Source organism: Malurus melanocephalus, unplaced genomic scaffold (genome assembly GCF_030028575.1).
Source record: "Malurus melanocephalus ecotype Western Australia unplaced genomic scaffold, MMel_1.1 scaffold_7, whole genome shotgun sequence".
NCBI classification, from domain to species: Eukaryota; Metazoa; Chordata; class Aves; order Passeriformes; family Maluridae; genus Malurus; species Malurus melanocephalus.
The window spans coordinates 4,555,095-4,579,948 of NW_026623239.1; the positions used below are offsets into that span (position 1 = coordinate 4,555,095).

The following is a 24,854-nucleotide window of genomic DNA, read 5'->3' on the forward strand; positions in this document are numbered from 1 at the left end:
TAATTTAAATAATCGGTGTACAACAGGAAAACACATCATGGTGCAAGGGAAGGAGGGAGATTTTTGGGCTTTCTCCATCTCAAYCTGCATGTTAAAACCTCCTTCTGGTCCAAATACACGGTTGAAGAAAGGTGACATACATCAGTGCAKCTGAGAAGCCCTGTGCTTTAAGAAATCCCAGTTCCTATTCTGAAACTTCAGTTSCTTTGCACAGAGTGTGTTTCCAGGAGTCATACTGAACAGTAGCCATTCCCATATCCATGCAACCAGGCAAGCCTATATATTGCAAATTCTCCCATCTCAATAAAGAGAAATGTGTTAATTCAGATGTTATGTAAAAATAGTGTGTTTTAAAACTAATAGTCCATGCATTCATTGATGATTTAGTTGATGGCTTTTCTCCTAATTTCAGCCCTTATTCAGCCTGCTACCAAAGGCAGAGGTTCCACCRTGCCACAGGCACCAAATATGTGTAGACTCCATGCAGACTCTGCTATTACATGAGGAAATAAATTTTCAGTCGTGGCTYGGAACCAGGCTACTAAAGCTAGAGGACACAGATCAGGTGGAAAAGTAGTWTCGTAAGGCTTGTGACACTAAAATGGAGGAAGTTTGATGGATGAGCTATTTGTTGGTTAAGAAATTGGCTGGATGGCTGCATCCCAAGTGTTGCAGCCAGCAAACAATTCGATGCTGAAATAGAGAGTAGYGGTAGTTGGTGTTGTTGAGGGGTCTACCCAGGGACCAGTACTATTCAACATCATCATCAATGACATAATGGGATCAAGTGTGCTCTCAGCATATTTGCAGATGACACCAAGCTGAATGGTGCAGTTGATTTGCTGGAGAGTAGGGATGTGTATTGGGTCTTCAAAAATCAAGCATCTATTGAATGATGGAAGAACGATAAGGCTTTAAAAACTTGCGAGGTTTATGTTCGGAGTGGAACTGAAAGCATCCTACCTCCCAAATCCACAGTTAAAGCACTGTGAGGAGTCAGGAGGATGAGCAGGTGACAGCAAAGCTTCCCACTCATCAAAGGAAACAGATGGGAAAGCCAATCTTACTTGTAGCTTTTCTAAAATGAAGACCATGTTTCTATAAGGATTGATAAAATACCTCCAGTTTCTCACAAACTGGAAAGGGGTTGGGGATCATGTTYCCATTTGGAAAAAAAAGTCTTATTCTGGTGATGGAGGCAGCAGCTGAGAACAGTGTTGCTAAAGCCCTGAACACTTGACAAAAGTTGACCTCTACTGGCAGGGCACAGAGGTCAGTGTCAGCAAGGCAGCTGGAGGACAGCTACAGCCATGCAGAGCTGTGACAGCCACAGCTYAGGTGACAGGAAGATGACCCTGCTGCAGCTCCTTCATTTAAGTGTAGTGGCACTTGCCTTAGACAGGAAACTGTCTAAAGTCTTACTTTCTGTTTAGGCTGAGTGGACTCAAACCCATGGCACATATTTCCCAAGAGGATGCTGTGGTACATGGTACACATGGGGCTGTTCTGATGAGGGAGAGGGGTAGTGGAACTAATTAATTAGAGTATCGATCCTCTTGCAGCTGGAACTGCAGAAGAGGATCCAGGACTGACTGTGCAAGAGACAGTAGAGGCAGGAGAGGGGCTGCCAGCAGGTAACAGAAATATTTGGAAATACAACTAGCAAAAATGTATGCAATTTTCATGATGATATTGCAGAAACAAGCGTTTACATATGCTCACCTGCAGGAGAAAAAGAAACAAATGTCTTCTCCCCCTTTGAAGATGCTCTGGCCCTCATTGCTTTCTGGGGTAGGATACAGTTTCTAAAGATAAGCACAATCCTCGTTCTGCTTTGTAGGGACCTCTCTCCCCCAGTACCACTAGACAAAAGACTAGAGGGAACCTGAAAGTTTTTCTTTGGGATGGACACTTGCTAGCAACTCATGTTGTCTTTATTGATAGGTCTTTACTTCACAGTGTTGCACAAAATTTGTGCTTAAATTTAAAAAACAAAAATACTTGTAACCGCCTGCTGGCTTCTTTGTAGTTTATCATGCAAAGGAAGTGGTTTTTGCTCTTTCCCCTTGGGCAGCCCACGATGTACCCTCTCCAGAGATGCAGAGTGGTGTTCATTGACAGCTTGCAGTCACTGTAGGCAAACGAGATTAATATCATATTAAACCTTCATGTCTTAAACCTGGGTAGTACAACATCTATTTGAAAGGATTTCTTTTGTTTGTTTTTGGAGGAATCAGACCAAACCAAACAAAAAAAAAACCCAAAAAACACTCTGGTTCTGGGCAAGACAGGGTAACTTTTTGCAGTAGCTGGGAGTYGGCATGGCCAACACCCAGAAGTTTTTCTATATGACTTGGTGTCATTGCCTTGGGCTGGGGAAAGRACCCTCTTCTGGGGAGAAGGGGTTCCTTCCAGTCRAGACATCGTGGCAGAAGGAGYTGTCTGGTATTGCCTCTTGTTGGAGGCATTTCCATTCACCCCTCAACAGCTACAGGCCTCTTAAACTGCCTGAATATTTGAAAGAAAAATGTTTTTTTTTGCTGTGGCAGTTCCAGAGAGAAAGAAAGTTCTACACTCTGCCTGGACCCTGGCTACTATTTMTTGGACACTGCTTGACACCAGACACCACCCTCGGGGGAAGAGAAAGAACACAGAAAAAAGAAACACTGGGGTCACTCAAAYTGCAAGTGAGCCCCACAGGAACAACCTGTGCTGGTAGCAGTTGYCCTTAGGCAGAAGAGGAAATTTAAAGCCAAATAAATTTGCTTAGTAAGGGATGAAGAGGAAGCAGGACCCTCACTCACAGGAGGTTTTGCCATAATCCATAGTAAAGTCAAGGGTAGCATCCAGGAAATGGAGTAAAATGGCAAGATGGAGTCATCCAGGTTTCAATGTGTTCAATAAAGTAACAGCTATGTCCTCATCAGCCACCAGGATGTCCTCATCTTCCTAGGTTTTGGAAGATATATGTTCCAGGTTACACTCAGAYTGTATACTTTCTTTGTCTTGTGATCTAGAAAAGGAATGATTTTAAATGACAAGCTTTTAAAAAAATCAAACAGGAGATTTGCAATAGCCTTGGGTCAATGAGGACCAGATGTGAAAAATGTGCTCTACACTGCAGATGGGRAGAATGATCCTTTCTGGGGTCTCTGGCAAGAAGTACCTGAGGAGATGAGAGGATGAACCCCAGTGTTCTGGAGTAGGGGATGCAAAGAATGCAAGGCCTGCTACACCCCAACAAAAAAAGAGATCCTGGTGACTTGTGAAGGGGTTCAAGCTGCTTCAGAAGCGCACCAAAGCACAGCTCCTCCTGCTACCCGAACTGCCAGTGCTGAAGGGGAAATTACCTTGCACTCATCATGCCACTGATGCTACATGGAGCAAGTGGATTGCACAAATTGCACAGAGAGCTCAAACAGGAAACCCCAATCACCCAGTTCATCCTGAACTGACCTGAAGATGATAATTCTGGACTATARTCATCATCATAGAAGCTGAGGTAGTGCCCTCCACAAAAATCAGCTACCAGACAATGAAAAGCAATACCTTCTCTTCACTGATAGTTCCTGATGTGTTGTAGGGCTGCATGGCAAATAAAATGCTTCTATATGGAGTTCTACACAGTGAATCACAGAAGTCAAGGAGGGACAAGGCAGATCAAGTCAGGTTGCAGAACTGAAAGCCATCCAGCTGGCTTTAGATGTCACTGAAYGAGAGCAATGTCCATTGCTCTACCTATACACTGAGCTGTGGATGGCAGCAAATGCTGTGGGATGGCTGGGYCRATGGAAAAAGATAACYGGCAGCACAGAGGYAAACCCATCTGRGCTGCTGAGTTGTGATGAGGCAGAAAAGTTGGCTGCAAAAGCACATCAKGTAGATGCACATGTACCCAGGAGCTGGGCTACTGAAAAACATCACAACAATGGACAGGTGGATTGGGCTGCCAAGATTTAAGTGTCTCAGGTGTATATGGACAGGCAATGTGAAGGTGAATTATTTATGGCTGGTGGGCCCAYGATGCTTCAAGTCATCAGGGAAGAGATGCAACAACACACAGATGGGCTCATGACTGACCTAAGCATGGGGTACATTTAATAACAGTCATTATATCCCAGGTGATCCGTAACTGTGAAATGTGGTGTGATCAAGCAGGACAAGCAGGGAAAGCCCCTTCCCTCAGCCCCACTGCCCTTCTCTGGACATGCTCCAGCACCTCAACATGTTTCTTGTCATGACGGACCCAGGACAGAGCACAGTATCCAAAAGATGATGAGGGGGATGAGGAGTCATTCAGTACTGACTGCATAGGGCACTTGTGACACTGGTCTTTTGCAAYAGAGAGATTTAACTGCAGTCTGGCTTGTAGAGGGTGCAGGAAGGTCTTCAGGAACATTTAGATTCTCTAAAGGGAGCTCAGACTCTGAGAGCTGAAGCTCCTCTCTGTTTTAACCAATTTTAAATAGTTATTGAAGCAACAGTAATACATAAATTTTATATGCTATTCTTTGCTTCTGAATAAAATAAACCAACAGCAAAACTTCTGAGGCCAGACTCTAATGTACTGAGAATAGTGATTAATTTGCCAGTGTGAGTGACCATTTTGAAATTAAGAAACACGCTGTAAAACTTCTTACAAACAATTTTTGACACGAAGTGATGTGCTTCCTATCCTGTAATGGCAGTAATATGAAACAGAGAATATATGACAGAAGATATACAGCACTGAAATTAATGCTTAATGCAACTTTTTGGGCTACTCTCAAAGATTTACCAACATCTGTGTGTGTCACTAAAATTCCTAACTGYGTATCCCTGGCTGCATAATGTCTACCCTCTGTTTTTCTGCTATCAACTTGGTTGGCCACTGTTACTTACCTGACTAGCAAGAAGCATTGTGGCATCATTGCAACATCACCATCTAGTACATGTGCGAAAGAGATATTCTCCAACTGTATGCTGAAGATGAAGAATAATTAAGAACTYTTTAAAGGCCTGGGAAACGTGGGATTGATTGAGGGTGAAGATACACCTTTGTGCTTCTGAAGCATGTCAGTGTGTGAAATGTGGGCATAGAGAGAAAAAGGGGAGGAGGGTTGGCTGTTGGATTTTCTGTGTTCTTTTAGCTAAAGCAGGGAAATACCTACATACCAAGAAAGATTTTAAAAAGCAAACAATTTAATCACTTATTAATATATCTCACTTTAACAGAAAAGTTTTGCTATACTGTAAGAGAACAGGTACTCTCTAATGAATTGGATGGAACAGGTACTCTCTAATGAATTGGATGAAGCATAAAATTTTATGTCAATATGTCAGACACGCTTAAAATTTTTCAAGGGTATGAAGTTTGCAAACGAGTATATAAAAAACTGAACATATGTAAAACTGAACTGCAGTAACTGGGAACTAACAGGAAAACTTTCAGTATGTAATCCGTAAACTAAGAGAACATTAGAGAGAACTGAATTATGTTACCATGTAATAAAAGACTGATGATGAGCACAGGCAATGTTTAAGTTAGAGGTATTTGAGGAACATTAATTCGCTAACTTTTGACTCTTTCATTTTGCAATGTTAATAATGTTCATTTAGCATATGTTATCTACATTATCTTGGAGGGACGCACTTGAAATGCTATAAATAGTTAAGTAGGAYTTTTTAAATGATTGATGTGCATTTTTTCCTTTCTAAATTATATAAATAAAAAAATAWTTGTGAGAAKGTSTTGASTAAACCTTAAAGCTTTTCCTGCTTTCATTTCAGCCACTGGTATATTATGTTGGAATTGTGAATATATATAAATATTCTGAAGCATTTGCTTTTTAAGACCCACCAGAATTTTTGGGGGGGTTCCCTGAATCCCAGTTATATAAAATTCACCTATGTATCAAATCCTTGACTGAAGAAAACATCAATATTGTCAACTTAAATGTCTATTTTGAATTCTTTGGAAAGTACACATGTAACATTTCTTTTATTGTGTCCTCCAAAAGGAAATACTGAAGTTTATTAGTCCATCTCACATACGACAAGGTTTTTTTTGGTGTTATTTTCTTACTAGAGAAAAATTAAAAGTGCATAGAGAGAAGCAAATCCACATGCTCTGAYCTTTTAACCTATTGGAGCAGATTGTTCTGCCTACATGTATAAAAATAACAGTGGGTCATTAATAAGCATGAACATTTGTAACCAAGGTCTGGTTCCAAAGTCAACTCGGTTTGAGCATCATCTGTGGATTGGTGTAAGATCATATATCTCAGCTGCAGAATGACTAAATGGAAATTTTATTGTTCCGCAAGCCAGATGCATCAATGGAACTTAATCCCTCTAGTCAAGCAACATCAGTTACAGAAGCAGCTCTTACTCTATACCCTTTCTTTTAGGATTATGTTTTTTAAAAAATATTATAAATGGCTGTTACAGAAGAACTGGAATTGGGAATGTTGCTAATTTGTACCCACCTTTTGAAGGTAAAGTTTTTTAATCACTCCTGATCTATTAGTGAATCTATTAGGGGATAAAAGAGAAAAAAATCAGGCATCCTCATTCTAAAGCAGCACTTACTTCTCCTTGCTTAGAAGGGAAAGGTATAAACTTCTGTTTGAGTGTCTCCTCCCAGATCCTAGTGTGGAATTAATTTGGATCTCTACAAAGATGCAGGGCAAGAATAGTAGTTGTTGCTGTATAAATGAACAACAAGGGCTTCTCAGAACACAGAACTCTTCTACATCCCCAAATCTATAAGCACAATTAGGCAATTCAGCTGCCCTGCCTTCAATACCTTTTAAAGAATAGCATAGGAATTTTTCTTTTTCTGTATTAAAAGGTCCATCTGATCAAATATGTAGCATACAAACCTAAATTACGTTAGAGGATTAGTTTAAAGGATTTACCATGTGTAGTTTGCATGTACCCACAGATTGGAGAACAAGTTTCATATTAAGAGTGTCATAATTTTGAAGGATATCCAAACTTAGTGTCAGAATATGATGTCCAGTATATACTTCAACTGTCTTGTTCAATCCTTTGTAAATTCCTCTGCCAACAAAACTAGGTTTGTGCCACTCCTTCCACCTGCATCATCATTTGAGGTCATCCCAGGAGTGTTACCAGATCATTACATGCCAATGTAATGGTTTTATCAAGCCATTGCAAGTCAACATGAGTGGGAGCAGAGCCAAGGACAGCCTTAAGTTTTGCTGAGAGTGAATCCTGCTCTTCAAAGCATCTCTGTCTTGGGAAGCAGCAAGTAGTACCCACTAGAGTTCTGCAAAGCACCCAAGTGCCTGAGCCAATCTCCTCCAGTTAGTCACTGCAGAAATGACCACTACTACAAGCAACATAGTACTGATGAGGGACTACATTTTCCACACATCGTTGTGTGACCATTTCAATCAGAMAAAGACATGAGAAATGTTAGTATATTGATTCTGTAAATAAAGATGCAGTGCACTTTCTTTCAAATTTTACAACACACAATTAATTCACACATATAATCTTAATTTTTGTAAGACAAGGATAAATAAGATGAAAATGGATAGAAAAAAATTGCTTTTTAATGTTTTTATCTCATGGCAGATAYGAACTTTATTAAAGGATATCATAATGTGTAGACACAAGGAATTCTCACCCAAGAATGAAAGAACACTCAAGGAATAAAACAATAAGCTTGATTTAAATTTAGGGTCAGTCACTACCTCTGAAAATCAAAGAGAACTATGACATGAGGCAGGTGAAAAAAAARAATACTTCCAGGACAGAAAATACAAAGTTTAACTGAGTGCAAATGATACAGCAGCTTCCTGAGATCACAGACATCCAGATACGTCAGGCRACTAGAAGGTGTTAGGTATTAGAAAGTTTTTCCTACAAACATTTTGAATCAGTGTATCTGACTTCCAGGCTGTGGTAAAGGAAAATATTAAAAATATTTTGGGCCCTTTGCAGGGCTATGAAACTGGTTGCTTCTTTGGTTGCTGAGAGAAAAGTTAGGCAAGCAACACAGGTTGTCAAGATTCAGCCAATGTGGCTTGTTTGGAATTTAACTGCTAAAAAGATGACATGCTTCTACCATAGTTTCCAGAGTTGCTAATAAGGCCTTCATCTGTTCACTAGGGAAGAAAAACATGTTTGCAGATATTTCTTGAAGGAATTGCGGTAGCTTTTGAAAAGTTTCTAGCTCTCTAAAATACATATCTACTAACCAATCTTCAAAAAATGTATTTTTTATCTTAGAGCTATCACAAGCCATTATTGGAAGTACATTTGAACAATCTACCTCTCTAAGAGTTAAAGTCAAGGGCGAAGACAGATTATAAACGGAACAAAAATTCAGCAACATCTTATTAAATAAAATCAAACACAGTTCTCTCTGATGACTGCAAAAATCTTGTTCTTTGCTTTCATGGAAGCTTTCATTACTCTGTCCTGGATGAACAATATTCAAAAGTTCTTCCTTTATGGCAGTTGACTCAACATAATCCAGTGGGAATTTCTCCTTGCAGCTCTGCTGTAGAAGGATGGGCCCTTCAAGAAAAACATAAACATTAATAACAACAGCACATTTGATTTGGCAGCTGAACAAGATTTTGGGTTGTTTATTGCCGAAGCCAGGTGTCTGTTTAAGTTCCTGTTTGATACTAAGTTATGTTGACATAACTGATGAGTTACACATTTGCAATACAATCTAGAATATGTAGAGAGATCCTTCATAACAATTTCTTTACAATATTGTCTTWATTTACACAGTATGTAAAAATGTAATGTTATTACTGTTGTAAAAGTCTGTAAGTACTTTATAGAACAGGTTATTTGCTGACACTGTCTTCAAATTAAACACATGTTATTATGGTGGCCTTTATTTAATTTTTCTGGATGGTGTGGCCAACCTTGCCCTATGCTGTGCAGCAAGGTGAACTATTGAGGTAGGAATCCAAGACTTCCCCAAAAACTGAGTTTCAAAATTGAGTCCTAATAGACTTTCAAAATGCAAAACATAATTACTCTAATAAATAGATTCAAGTAAGTAAATGGGATGTGCTTATTTGTTCAGACTAGTGCATTCTTTTGGTATTTCCTGTTTATTAGTACAATGAACCCATTAATATTTAAAGAGCTTACACACCTCTTGTTAAGTTTAAGAAAGGCTACATCAGTCAGAAAAAATGAAGGCTGTTAAGACACTACAAGTGTTTTTCAAATATGAACACATTCAGAATCTTCTTATGCAAATTTATATTACTCTGCTAAAGTAATGATGCCATTTTAACTTGAATACTTCTTCAGAAATATATTTTAATGACAAAAGATAAACTCCCACATTATATAACCATAATAGATATTTTACCTTTGCCCTGATTAAAGCTGTATTATTATTACTGATTATTTAGTACCATTAAMTTCGGCAAGCTAGAGGCTTTTAGAGACAGAAAGCAGAATATGTTTTTAGAGAGATGTGATCTAAATTATTGAGCTAAGTAGATTCACACTGAATAGGTAACATGCTTTCCACCATGGGCTTGTCAGTTACTTGACAGGCCATAAGTCAGAGTGTGACAAAGGCAAAGATAAAGATACATGCAGCCTTATACTTGCCAGAAAAACCTTGATGAATGCAAGTGCAACTAGAGGTCTTCCCCTATGATAACAAGATCATGAACTACCTATTCTTCACAACAGCCTAGGAAAAATGCACATCTGTCTGTGCAATGCCATTTCCAGTTGAGGAGCTGGGCTTACTATAATATTGACTATTTCACCACTTCGACTGATAGAACTGAGCCCAGGTATTGGTTTGCAAGTTAGATAGATGTTTTAGTAGAGATATAGAACACCTGAACCGCCACAGAACTGAGCCTTATTAGTGCAGAGGTAGAACTGCAGAAGTAATGTGTTGATTATGATGTGGTACTTGCACAACAGACACAGACATYGCCTTTAGGGGGCAGGAGAAGACTGTAAATACAGAGGGTCATATGCCAAGAATGTATTATAATTTTGTTTCTCTACCTTAATTAACAGACCATCTAAATACACTCTTTTGCCTCATGACTATACACAGAATGATATTTATTGAAAAAATCTGGACTCAGCATAAAAAGCACGGTTTACACTGACATAGAAGGTCAAAGATACAGATACATTCATTTTAGTAAATTAATTAAAAGAAGGAAGATTTGCTGTTCAAGATCATTCTTTGCAGATGTTTGTGTTGTTTTTAAACATKTTAAATTAAATATATTGATACAGTACCTACTTCAAAACAAGATGCAAATACTCTGTCTCTTAAAAAAAAACTTGTTTAAAACACTTATTGTGTATCTGCCTAAGGGGCAAAGTATCTTTTTTAGAAACTGAGGTGTCCCTCCCACTATTATCCCTAAACAYCAGTTATCATGATTACAATATAGATTCCTTTCTTAAGCTAATTACCAAGCTAATTGTGTTCTTTAAAGACCATCACATTAATTTTCATAAATGCCGAACAAATTTATGTTGAAATACATAATTATAAAGAGATTTAACTAATCTATTTTTGTGTTATGGTAAAAATAAATCAAAACAATAGAAAATCCTTAGCAGTGATTGGTAACCAGGTAATCTTTACTTTCATTAATGGAGAATATAGTTGCAATGCATATGGTGTAAAATGCAAGATAAAAACATTACCATATTGGAAAAACATGTGGAAATCCTGGTTAATTTTATATTCAGCTGATTAAGATAAGTGTGAAAACAGTATTATTTTTATTGTAACCAAACCAGCTCGGCTCAAAAAAGTTTTAAAATAAATATTTCATAATAACTTTGTATTTTAAGAAACTATCAACAAAAGCTCTGAGAACTTCACATGGATTCAGAGCAGTGGATAATTTCCCTAAACCAGTTTAGCATAAATGCACTCACCCCCGTGCTGAAGTAGCAGCTTGCCAATTTCAACATGTCCATTTGACAGTGCATCATGCAAAGGAGTCACCCCGTCCACTTCACTGAGCAGGTCTACCTCTGGACAACGCTGCAGAATTTCACGGACACACACTGTGCTACCATGGTTACAGGCTTCATGCAAAGGCGTCCAGCCAGCATAATCTGAATTATAAATCAAGGGAAGTTTTAAAACGGCAGAAGTAGTACTGAAATGTTAATAATGTCATTCATTAGACAGGAAAACACTTTACATTTTTAGTATCCATTACAGCTAGAATGGCAGCATGTGATTTCAAAACAAGAAATTGTATTGAAAAACAACTTCAATTGTATTAAAAAAAATAGCATTTTTAAAAATGAGGAGAAAGTGTGATGCGAAAACACACTTCAGTTATAAAKTCATCTTACCTTAATATTTGCTATAAAGTCCTCATTTTGTTGTTTAAAAAATAAAGGCAGTTTTAATAGCATAAATACGAACTTGTTACCAAACATACTACATASCAAACATACCAAGATACTAATACAGTTCTCCATGTGACTTAATTTCTTAGCTCTGTAGAGAAAATTAATAACTTACCTTTAACATTAATGTCTATTCCCGGCAAAGAGAGAAGCTGAATCAATCTCTCCACTTTGTTATTTCTGCAAGCTTTATGCAGGGCTGTCTCTCCTACCATGAAAAATTAATAGATTACACTAGACTAGGCAAGATAGCAACTAAAGAAAATAATCAAAGTGCCTGGAACTAGGAGACCTGGCTATGTACCAGAAAACTCAATAATGAGTAAGAATTTCCTTTATCCTGTTTAAAYATCTTTTAAGAAAAAAAACCCCACGGAGCTTCTGTTCCACCAGAGATCCAGCAATGAAATTGTACTGCAAATGGTTTAACACAGGAATTATCTCCCCTCTAGTTCAAGGTCTAAAGCTTCAATCACACTATAAAAGCCCCAAGTGATCACAAAACACCAAAAAATACTGGGTTTTGAAGCAATAAAACTTTAGAGTGCAGTTGCCCTCCCTTAAATTTATTCATGAACCCACATTAAAATGTATGGTTCTTTTTACACAGCATTTATAGCTTAATTCAAATGAATGTTTCTGGCTAAGCACGAGTGCCTCTACACACTCAAGTATAAATCAAAACTTCAAATCCGTTAACAGATGGTTTGCTCTTTCTCAGTAGGCTGTCTGACTTGGCTACAGTAGTGAAGGAGGGGAGAAAGAGAGAAGAAATAATAGTAATAATAATAATAATAGTAATTGTAATAATAATAATAATAATAATAATAATAATAATAACAACAACAACAACAACAACAGAAAAGTCTCTGGAAAAAAGGTCCCAAGCCTCAGTACCATGTAAAGCTGAAACAAGTTTGAAATTAAACAGCAAGCAACTGAGAGCTGCGGCTTATATGTAAAGACACCATTAGTTTCTGCGTAATAAAAACTTCAGACTCATTCTAAATGCTGTTTTCTTTTCAATAATTGATTAGATTTGAACAAGAGCCAGAGGAAAATCCTGATTCCAGGTGAAAGATGATGTACCAAACATCTTAGAAATTCAAAATATTTTAAGCTAGATCTCTCAGCTTTTGTAATAAGATTTACATGGAATGTCTTGTTATATTAATACCTTTACTACGTAAATCTATCAGGTCCAAACCGATTCTTTCAAGAGAAGACACTACTATTTTGGCAGGGTAAGAATAGAAAAAAAAGCAGTGTTGGTTTGTTTTTTCCAACACTAATCCTTCAGCTCACTTTTCTTTGTAGAAATCAGCATGTAATAATTCACATTAATTTTACTTGAAAAAGCAATAAATAAAAAGGGAACCAATTTTAAAAATGTTTGGTCTGGCTCTGTTACTGAAGTTGGGCGGGGGTGAGGTCTTCTTTTATCCTTCAGTGTTTGTGACAAAATTCTGTTTTCAATTTTTTGAACAATTCAGCTTGGTTTTCCTTGTTTTCCTTGTTTTTTTTCCAAGCCTTCTCCTGGGTGTCATATTAATGTAGTTGTAGGCAAATTTCTGATGATGTAGATGAAAAAGTATTTTCAGCAAGCAATTCTGTAGTAAAGCAAGCCTCATGCAAAGTACAATTTATTAAACTTGTGCAATAAATAGAAACTGAATGAATCACTGCAGTGCTGTTTTATTCCTTAGGTACATGAGTTCCAGTATAGTTAAGACAAAAGCCAAATGTCTTTCATAGTCTGGGCTGAATGCCTGGAAGAAAACAGTCCATATGCTTAAAACAGCTATGTAACATAGCATACTCCTCAGTCTTTGTTCACAAAATGTCTAGGAGTCAGAGAGATGAAGACTGAATTATAATTGCAAATCAGAAGACGTTGATCCTACCAAGCACAGGTTGAGGTGGATTAGCAAAGTACGGCAGGCAAGAGAGGAATGAGCTCASACAAACTGCACACTGTATTTAATATATGGGACGAGGAAGATAATGAAAAAGGAAACTTCATTTTACCATATATACAAATTCTTCCTTTTAAATAGATGTTGGAAAAAAAGAAACATGAACCATAAGAAAAAAATCTTGGGCATAAGCCATCATTTTAGTTCAGTGTTCATCAGGACAAGTTTTTAAACCTGAAACTATCAATTCTAACAATTTTTAAATTCTTAAGATAAATTAGATATATGGAATACCTTTAATATTTCTCTTGTATACCTCTTCAGCCAAAAGAAAACTCTCTTCGGTGYGTGCAGTCTGAACTCCTGTTTTTGCTCCAAGCTTTTTAAAGATTAAGTCACTGAAATAAGAGCACAGAAGACACATTTAAAATTACTGTTTAATATTTTAATGTATACATTCTTAATGCTTTTAAATGTGTACATACAGAATACTTAGATTTATCMATTTCAGCATCATTTCTGAAATATCCAAATTACTTAATTTCTATGTCATTTAATTGCAATGGTATTTAAAACAGAAATAAAATAGGATTGCCCACTTTTAAACTTTCTTTAAAGGTAATTCTATGAACAGTGAGCTTTGTATACACCCTATAAATTTAATATTGGGCAAATATAACTACATCAGTCTGCATATACACTGAAACTGATGATCAAAGAGAAAAGGGGAAACCTCAGCCCAGAGGTGTTACAGGCTTACAATGGAGCTTTCTGTCAGTTGCAGTAATTTGTAGACAACAAAACAGGTCACATAAAGTTCAAGAAATGTGTCAGGTCAGAAGCTGTCCCCCAAAGCAGAATAAAACTGGTGATGTTATAGGTATTACTTACGGTAGATCAGGCAGCACTTTGACTTGGTTCTGCTTATCGCCATTTAGCATCTGTAATGTCCTTTGAGACTCAGGGCATGGCTGTTGCCCTATTTTCTTTTTCTTTTCTTTGTGTATGTTTGTCTCACGCATCCCTATCTCTYGCAAAGCGGGCAAATAGGAACAGACCTGTTGAAAAAGTAACATTTTTAAAATGAAGATATTTTCTTTGGTTGCACTTACTGCAAAGCAGTCATCTATGACCCACAGATTGCTGTACCTAAGTTTTTAAAAATGTGATCCCTGAATGATTGTACATCTACATTGCTTCAAGTTGTCTTCTGCATTCTTTTCTGATATTTTTGCAATTCACTCTCTGCACTGGCCCCAGTGAGTGGCTTGTGTTTGAGACAGAAAGTGGGAAATTCTAGGCCTCTCTCGGGTTTCTGCTAGAAATTTAGATCACATTAGCTGGACATGAGGCTTGAGTACACTTAATTGACTTTCATGTATTAAATCGATGTATTTACAAACCTCATGCTCCAAATCCAGTGAGAAATTTGATAAAGGAACACTCACTTCACTCCATCTTTTCTGAGATGAGGGTTTGGACTAAGTCTTTGAGTAGCAYAAAGCCATTAAGTCAGTTATCCCTTAGATCTCTCATTATTAGGATAGCCTTGGCTGTTGTAGATATGTTAGCCTCTTTCTAGTAACACAGAKCTTCAAACCCTCCTAATACTCTACATTTTTAAAAGTCATCTAAGTTTCTGCAGTTTGGCAAAAGCATAGGAAGAAGACCAATGAATGGATTCATCAAATACACGGCAATTGTATCAGAAGAGAGGCATTAAGGAAGGCTTTGAGTATTTAGCAGCTCACTGTGGATTTTGCAGGCAAAGTGCAGTTGCTGAGGGGCACCTTCCTCGCACCTTCACTGCATATTTACCATCAAGAGTGGGAGGTCAGCTGTTGAACTCAGAGAAAAGCTGAGCTGATAAGATGCTGTATGAGAAGAACTGGCAAACCCAGATGACAGTTAATTTTTATTGTATGGAAGGAGAAAGGAGACTCAGTCATGCTAAGCAAAACCTAACAAAGATTTGTTTCAGGCACTGTATAAATTTGTAAGTAGTTGTTGAGAGTGATCAGTAGTCATGGCAATACCAAAAGTAGCAATTCTGCTGCATATGTGGCAATGTAATTAACTATTAGTTATGCAGTTGGTTTATTAAAAAAATTCTGACAGTCTTTTGTTCAAGCTCTGTTTAAACATGCTGTATTAACTAAGTGACCTCTGCTCACAATAAATTCCTGTAAAATTTACATAAACTTCTGCATGGGAAATRTATAAAGGTATAAATTTGTTTTTCTGACTCTACCTGTAGAATAGTAGAACATAAACAGCTATGGATTCCCTATTCTGTTTAGTCATTAAGATTACTGAAATAAGGCTCTAAATTAGAGCATGATACTATCGTGTGATTGCCCTGATTTGTCTGCATACTGCCAGRAGTCATGGCTTTGAGAATTTCTTTTGCAGCTTTTCTCATGTTTTTCCTCACCAACTATCACAAATTGTGTTTTGAAGGCAGACAAAGCTTGTAAGTTGTAAGTAGGAGAAAGTTTCTAAGAGGAGAAATTCACAGGAATATACGGTGGTTCAAAATCATAAAACCTTCTATGTTAACAAATGCCTGGTCCCACCTCTTCAAAARCCCTGAAGGAAAATGTAGCTAAGAAAAGTCGCACTATATTTGGCATTCTACTTAAGTATAAATGTAACACTGCAATCATTATATCAGGGATTATTTTTTAAAGCTTTTACTGCTTTCACTAAGGTTGCATTGTTTCACTKTCATGTTAACTGCATGTAAACAGGTTAATCAGGTGTGACAGTTCTCTGGAAAGGAAAATCTTACTATTGTTCTAGGCCCAGATCTTAGGCAAAGAGAAATTTAAATGCAGTGGAACACACAGAAAGACAATGCAGACAATAAGAATGACCTTAGACCACAAAGAAAATAAATATTTCAAGACTTCCATTAATCCAATTACTTGTAAAATACTTGCAAAAGTRTGATACGTTACTAAGGAGTAGAAGAGTTACTTACTATTTTCTGAAGAGAAAGAGGTTCTGCAGAAATAGTAATATTCCWCTGTACACAAAATCGTTTGAAAATTGCTTCTGCAACAAACATTTGAAGCCAGAGGGATGGTATGGCACAAATAAACATTTTTAATTCACACATAGAAAGATCTGGATAAAAGCAATTGGGGGAAAAATAAAGTAAGCCTTAAAATGAAAATACAGAAATCTACATTTCTAGTTATCTAGAACATAGCTCTTCCAGACTTGTTTTCTCCTATTGCAGATTCACAAGCTTATTCTCCGTAAGAGAATATTCACATTAAAAAACATTTCAACCACCATCTAGTAARATAACCAGATACAAAGAGAATGTTCAATATCTTGTAAAACACAAAGCATCACTTTCTGTGTGAAACTTTAAAAAATGCTCTTAATATAATGTAATAGACGTTACATCTTTATTTTGAGAATAAAATTATTTATTTGTGAAGTTCTACAAGCGATCACCTCTTAAATCTCTTAAACCAATTCAGAGTTACAACACATGAAGAACACATGAATTTGCAAGTGATGTGGGAYGACCTACAGGTTCTGCAGGAAAAATGACCATATTGCAACCTGATTCAGATGTATCAAATAGCATACACAGTTCAAAAAAACCCTCCACACAATGGCAGAGGAAATTATGTATCTATACCTTTATCAAGCATATGCCTGACCTCCTCTGTTTTGGAAAACAAGACATAAAAGATTTTTTTTTTTCTTACTGAGGTAAGAATTTGTATTTTAATTCTCAAAAAATAAYTTTGTCAAAATAACTGAAACAGGTGGAAAGCAACATTTGCCATGAGGAAGGAAGTTTTTACTGTACTGAGGGAGTGTTCTGTTCTGCCACAAATTAACTGACCTGTAGATTCAATCAAAACAGAAAACCAAGTTTTGAGAATACAGATGTTTTCTACTGTAAGAATAACAGAATTTAGAAGAAGGCACAACAATTTTGCTTTAAGCATTGTGGATTGTACCAAGTTGCACAGGTCAAAAAATCTCTATAAACAGACTGAATGCTGTTCTTGTTTTCCATTTGTCTACACAGGATAGTAAGAAAGTCTTACAGAAATATATATCTAAGATTCTCCCTATTGTATTACAGCTGGAAAACAGTAGGAGAGGTACATACTAAAAGCTCCATTGATTTAAACACCTTAAAGTTTCTACTGATTTGGCCTTCCAAGTCAGCCTATAAAAGTTTTCATAATTTGTTTTCTGTAAGACTGGAGTGGAACTATTTGTTCAGAGATTAAGATTTTAGTTTAATTTCTTTTTGGGATAGCTGTTCTCAAGTGCTCAGGTAGAAGGCAGACAAACTTTAAATGAAGCCTACATATACCTGTTACCAGGATATTCATATTTCTTAGGAAAAAGTGTGGGAAGAATTTTAGGCGGGAATTAACTTTGAATACATAAATTAAAATAATGCAATACTTTCCTTGAAATAATTTTTTTTTGTCTTTTGAGTGTCTCAACTCCTTGTTACTAAAAGATGGGTGCCTCAACTGACATTCCATCTTAAAAGATAATGGTTATTTGAGTCCTGACATTTCTGTTTACCCAGTATATTTARTAAGGAGAAACTATAGTAATTCACAGGATCAACAGAATTTTCTCTCATTCTTCATTCTGTTAAATGTAAGGATTAGAAAGCAGAAACTGAAATGTTTTGTTTGAAGTTGTAAGAATGAAAGAGTTTAGCCTASCTTTTAGATTTATAGCTGCAGTGCCTTTAGCAAACTATTTTCTGGGTGATARAATTCGCCCGAGTTGAGTAAGGTGTCTTCAATTGCTTCTCTGAATGTAAGGCTTATTAYGATATGCTTAAAGCTTTTCCTAAACTGACAAGAGAGCTCCAATGATTTTTTCTTCCTCACACTCTGTGGTCTTGCTTTCACATTAACGCTTATAGAGATTTATTTAGAGAGATTTTAATTACAAAGCCTGTTCTATGTGATCTTTGCCTGACACCAACAGTCACACACAAAATAAAATGGTTTCCTGCGTATGTACACACCACACAGTGCACAGCTGCAACAGGTGGTAAAAMATAACTCAAAAGTAAACCAAGGATTTTTATTAGGACTTAGTGTATCTGATTAGAAGACTTTTGAGAGGCCTTGCACTTACCATCACACGAACTGGCAAGGTACCGTGCCAAATCATCAGGTACTTGATGAAATACATTTCTGTCCATAAGCAAACTTGAGACAATCCAGTATTCCACTACGATTCCAAGAATTGCATTTAATAGACCAGCAATTTCACTTCTGAAAGACTAAATGGGAAAAAACCATGGGTATCTATAGAACTCTTTTATAAAACAAATCCATGCTGATAATATACCAGAAATAACATGGAGAACTTCTTTAGATAAAAAAACCCACTGCATTGCTAAGACACTCCTTCACTGGCCTTTTGTCTCCCACTCAAAAGCTAACTGTTGCAGCCAGATCAACAAAATTAATGTCACTGATGCCATATCAAATAAAATTTGGAGAAAAACAGGATYTTTGAAAACATTGGCTAAAACTGTATGCAAAATGGCATCAAAGCTTACAATTGTAATGTGATTTATTTTTAATTAGGTTTTGTTTAACCATAAGACTGCAAGTCTTATGCACTTATTCCAGATAACCTTGTGTTTAATCTGACAGTTACAGCAATGTTTTTCTCCCTGGTCTATTAGGATTATCTTTTTCTGAAGACTTCATCACAATCTTAAAGCTCTTTTTGTGACTAACCATATATGTCTGTGCTAAAAGGGAAAAGGATGCAAGGTGTTAGTYTCCCGCACAGAAAAAACTTTGGCAGTGAATTGCAAAAGGACTTCCTTCAGCTACTAAAAATTCTGAAGAGACAAGCAGCTGGAAATTTAGAATAAAACCACACTTCTGAATATTAGCCTCACCATTTTCTACCCTGAGCAGGCACATACACATACACACACACACACACACAAAAAAAAAATCCTTTTGGGTCCCTTCCAACTCAGCTTGTTCAGTGATCCTGTGAAAATGGTTATGTCCAAATAAAAATAAAGTTGAAATGTATTTTCTTCAGGAGGTACCAAGACAAGTCACAGGAATTTAGCATGCTACGCAAACACCACCATGAGACAGATGAATGCATTTATATGCCCATGCGAGAACTTCATCAAYACTGGTCAGGTAAGGCAGTCTGTCCAGTGTCATAATTAGTCTGTGCAAAGTAAGATCTGTCTATGCAATACCCTTTTGCACCATATAGAAATAATTTATAAAATTCCTTTGAAATAAGTCATTCCTCTGACCACAGGTACAACCAGATATTTTGAAAGTGCAGCTTGAAAGAACACAAGCACCACAAAATTAATTTGATCTAGGGATCTACCAGAGAATTATTCCTGTTACACTAGGGAACCAGTTGATATATAGCATCTTGTGAAAGACAATGAGTACTTGAAACTGGACAATTTTGGTAAGAGGGGAACCAAATTAAATGTGTATACACCACAATCAATGGTTTGTCTGATGCTCCTTTGAGAACAAAATATGTTCAAGGTCAGTTTAAAATAATTTACTAGGATTCCTTAGGACCTGAAAAGCACCAAAACCTGTTTGAGCAAAAATAAATCAAATATACATACACATGAGCAACAGAAACTGTGACATAGATGAGTCTGATAATAAAAAATTATAAAGTAATTTGTCAAAACCCTATATAAATACTGTTCCTACACTTAACAGTTTCCTGTCACTCAAAAGAAAAGGAAAAAACACAACTACAAATAAACACACTGTGGGGTGAAATTATATTCTCCATCGCTGAAGATTTTTAAGAACTGGCAGACAAAATCTGTTATGAATGTCATCTCCAAGACTGCCTCCAGGCCTACTTCCTCTTACTCTCTTAAGCTCTACTTGATTTGGTTTGTCCCTTCCTTTATCTTTATTACAGATGAACTGTGAAATCTTATAATTAAAAAACGTCTGAGAACACAGATACAGCATGTCAAGAACCTGAAAGTATAATTATTTCAACTAAAGTTTAAATATTTAAAAAGGTACGTTACTCCCTATCTTCTGAGGATTCAGGAACAGAAACTGAAGAACAATTTAAAATATCTGAAATGCATTTAAATTTCCCTTAAGTATGCATATCTCTTATCACTGGACCCCAAAGCAAAATACTGGCTGACGTATTTAATTCCACCAATGGTTATTTGCCGGAAATAAATTTCACCAACACAACAAATAAGGCAATTTTAACAAAAGTTCAAAGTAACAGGATCAAGAACATACGGATGTAATCTGAGGTAGATACAGATGCGAAGCACAAGTATTTGCATTCTCTTTCTTGTTTCTAAATCACAAGCTTAATTAATTCCTTTATGAAATACTTTCAAGAAAAAGGGTGGGGAGGAAAGCAGACATTGAGGCAGCAGACCGAAATAATGACTGTTAGTACTGCAAGTATTAGTAATTGTTCATTGTCAGATATATAGTGCACATAAAATGTAGCTGGTACTCTCATTGCATCTATGTTTGCCCAGCCAAGTATCCCTCCATGCTGATGAGACAAACCAGATACTGCCATTAGTGCAGGCTTGGTTGAAACCTTGGTAAAAGAACAGCAGAACAAACCAAGAGCTTTTCCTCAACATTTTTAAATAAATGGGTCAGTGCAACAAATGAGGGAGATGGAAATTGCTCTAATTTTCTGAAAGGATCATATGTTGCAAAAATATTAAAGTGTTAACATGTTAAAACATATGCAATATTAAAAAATAAAAACCCAAGCATTTCCATTAAACTAGGAATTTGCTACCGTGCATGCCAACACCTTTTTTCCCACTCTGCTCCTACAGCAAGAAGATGGGAGGGCCCACAGCCAGAACAGTTGACTCAAAATGACCAAAGGCCTTCTAAACACTGTCCTCAGCAATAAAAGCTGTGTAAGAAGGAAAGGAGAACACTCCATGTGATGTTTTCCTTGGCCAGCAACTGGTATGTTTGATGAAACCCTGTTTTCCAGGAAATGGCTGATTATCTGCCTGCTGATGGGAAACACTGAATGGAATCCTCATTGCTTTGCTTGTGGATGCATATTTATTTCACTTATTAAACTGTGTTAATTTGACTCCTACTTTTTTTTTATTTTTATCCTTCTGACTCTCTCCCATAACTCACTGCTAGATGGGATCAACCCACTACACAATGTAGAGCTAATTAARACTCCATGAAACCTCTTTTCAAAATTCTCTTCTTTGTTCTTATTGTTAAGAATCAAAGCTATTCACTAAGAAAAGCATAGAAGTGGGAAGAAGCTATTGACTGTGTTAGCATACAAAGGTCACATCACTACAACTGATACCTGTTAGCTTAGCAAATGCAATTCTAACATTGCTGTTCCATTTAATGCTTTGTTAAGTCACATACCAAGCTGCAGTGGCAGAAGTTTCACTGTGTGTTTTAGTGCATATAAAAGTTCTCATAGGAAAATTAATTTTAACTTTTTTATTTTAAATTACTGAGCAACTTTAGAACTCTTCTTTAGAGTTCTTTYTTTCATGTGCTCTAAATGTAGTACTCCACAAATGCCTAAAATGTATTTCCAAAAAAGCTACTGCAAGTGACAGACCAGAAAGACATTTGTGTGGTTCTACACCACACAAATTTATACTGTGCAACTAAAAACCTGAATGAATGCCTTTGTCACCTCTTTGTCAGGCTATGTAAGACAGCTTTTTTTTAAAAAAAAAAAAACACCAGTATTTTCAGGGATGAAAACCATTTCTGATACCATCTGTGACATTGTGAAAAGCCATGCAATAGCTCAATAGCTACTAGAAGTGTTATAAGTAACATACACATTCCCTGGTAAATTCTAAAACTGAATTAAGAAATTTGATTCAAGGAACTTTGACCAGGAGTTCACGCATCAAACCTGTTTAAATAATACAAGAAATAATAAATGTTGATTTATTTTGGAATTATATTCAAAACTTATTTGAAGAGCTCAAGCAATAGAAAATCTTCTATATTGTTTAGCATTGCATTTTTAACTACAAGAATAGTGTATCAATTTTATTCCACCAAGTTGTCCCAATGGATTAACCCAGTGACCAGCGAGGGCATCCAATTTCCTGTCACTATTTTTATTCTAGTACTTTTAAGACACAGCAAATTCTAACACCTGAAAGCAAATGCATTCATATATGTAACTTCTTGATTTGTTTTCCTCTTTTTTTTGACTGCTCTTTTCACATTTTATGTTTACACAAATACATAAAACATAATTTTGCAACAACCCAGCACCAGAAGARAAGAATCATATACAGACACGTCCCCTGCACTCTAGTGCTCATTTGTTGCAGTACCTTTGAATTACAAAAAGAGAGAATCTGAGTCTAAAAAGCTAAAAAAAGTAATAAATGCCCACTTCTAACAGTTGGAAAATATTAGAYACCTCCCAAAAATTTAGTTATTCATCTGTTTCCACTGAAGGATATTTTCCCTGAAGAATTGCACAGAAGTTTGATATAACACAATTGGCATGTTTATTTCTTCCCACAAGCTAACACACTTATGTACACTGGGAAATATGGCAATCCCTTTTACAAAAGTGCTACAAACCACATGCAGGTAGTAACGACACCCAAAATAACTCCTTTCATTTAGGTGTCTGAATGGCCCTACATGTTTCTTGTCCAGGTGTTACCTCTTAAGCAAACAGCTTTTACAAAACAAAACTGGTAACAATGATTCACACCTTCAAACTGAAGAGAGGAAGGACAATTTTACACCCTATATGGTACACATAATGACATGAAAATACTGTGGATTTAGTTATGCATCGCTAAAATGATAGAACAAGGAAGGAGAAAACACTTCTGTCTGCACAGCTAGGATGTTTTCCTCTTTTGATTTTCTGAATGACCTTTTAAACTGTAATGGAATTTTAAAAGGAGTCTCTGAGAATACGGAAAAATATCTAGTGCAACAAATTAGAGAAGGAATGAAGGGATGAATGAGTTGGATTGTAAAAATATGGCATTTTGATTTAAAGTTTATTTTTGCCAAAAATGCAATGGGAAAGAAAGTGCAATCTATAAATATGAAGACCAAAGCTGTTAGGAATAACGTAACACACTACAGATAGCATGARGCAACAAGCTGCTTTTTAAGGATTCATATCTGTAGGATATTTTACACTGCAGTACATAAAATCGAAGTGAGAAAGCAAGAGGCACCTGGGTTTTATGCTGAAACAACAATTCTGATATACATGTATTTAAAGCAAACAGAACCTAAAACAGGCAGATCTCTGTTGTTTACGTTATGGGGGGAGGGCGTTAAACTTATTTTCATATATGCAGTAMAGTCTGACAATTATTCTGCCTGTGCAAAAAAAGGTTTATGAGAAAGGCATGGCTTACAGTGCTAGAACTTKTCAAAAGAAAGCATAGCACAAAAACCCAAATGGTACCTAAACTTAAACTGCAGATTCAACACCAGGAAAAATATGAAAGCAGTGTCATTTTCCAAAGAAATAGGATGGCTACTGACACCAACTGTATTAAGCCTGCTAGCTGCTCAGAACCTTTGAAAAAATAGGTTGCTTAAATATAAATATGGATATTGAAGCCTAATTTTAGGTACTTTTTAAATATCTTGACCGAGGATAAAAAGCAGTACTGTTTCACAATGTCTTGCTTTGATAGCCCTCAAAAAAGGTAGGAGGTCTGGCTAGGTAAGATGAGTGAAGCTCTCATTATGTTTAATCTTTTTGCTTTCATAGCATAATGAATAACTACTAGGTATTAYATTGAAAATGCTTTTTTCTCTCTGAAATACTTGATTTTCTATTGTTCTGTTATTGTATGGAAAAAGTGAATGGAGTACCTATTTATTCTGTGCTTTCACAATAATTTAAAAGAGAATGCAGAGACAGCAGTCAGGTTTTATTTTATGTGAGAATCTAGAAGTCAAAGATGTTTTACAAGGCCTCTTCTGAAAAGACATAGGTGGTACAGGGGACACTTAGTATCTTTCAGGTCAGTGTCCTGCTGGTCAGTAGGTCACAGAATAGCAATTAAGTTGCCTTCAATTCTCTTTTTATGCAAAGTCCTAGGAAAGATGCCATATGAAATTAAACTACTTGGGAAGAAAATCAGGGCATTTTATTAGAGTAAAATAATGCATATCTATGGCAAACAACAAAAAAGTACTAGTTTTGCTAGGTTTCTCTTTCAAACATTTCCTGAATCCTACCACTTTAAAATAAGATAATCACTTCTTTTGCTACACCATATTGTTTGAGAGAATGTGTTAAGCTGGTGTCCCTAATAACTACAGTAATACCTGCTGGTAAGGGCAKGTGAACATCTGAATGTAGCCAACAAGCTACTCATGACTCGTTTTTTCTCTACATATCTATATAAGAATTTTATGGATCAATTCATTTCCTTTAGTGGAGCAAAAACCAGCATGCTTCACAACAAAAGCCAGCTATAACAAGCAGCTATACTTACATATAATGCCTCAC

General features: G+C 36.4%; 1 protein-coding gene across 5 annotated transcripts in view; it reads right to left on the bottom strand.

Moving 5' to 3' along the window:
• Nucleotides 1–7,558: 7,558 nt before the first annotated feature.
• SLF1 (SMC5-SMC6 complex localization factor 1) overlaps nucleotides 7,559–24,854 on the bottom strand; it is a 35,630-nt gene continuing 18,334 nt past the window's right edge. For all 5 annotated transcript variants that reach the window (XM_057372897.1, XM_057372915.1, XM_057372889.1 and 2 more), the window contains 7 exons: nucleotides 18,456–18,603; nucleotides 16,297–16,442; nucleotides 14,205–14,371; nucleotides 13,608–13,711; nucleotides 11,513–11,605; nucleotides 10,912–11,094; nucleotides 7,559–8,532 (listed from right to left, as the gene is read on the bottom strand). In XM_057372897.1, coding sequence (XP_057228880.1) covers nucleotides 8,048–8,532; nucleotides 10,912–11,094; nucleotides 11,513–11,605; nucleotides 13,608–13,711; nucleotides 14,205–14,371; nucleotides 16,297–16,442; nucleotides 18,456–18,603 — 1,326 coding nt within the window. In that variant the 3' untranslated portion in view covers nucleotides 7,559–8,047. The remainder of the gene's footprint in view (nucleotides 8,533–10,911; nucleotides 11,095–11,512; nucleotides 11,606–13,607; nucleotides 13,712–14,204; nucleotides 14,372–16,296; nucleotides 16,443–18,455; nucleotides 18,604–24,854) is intronic.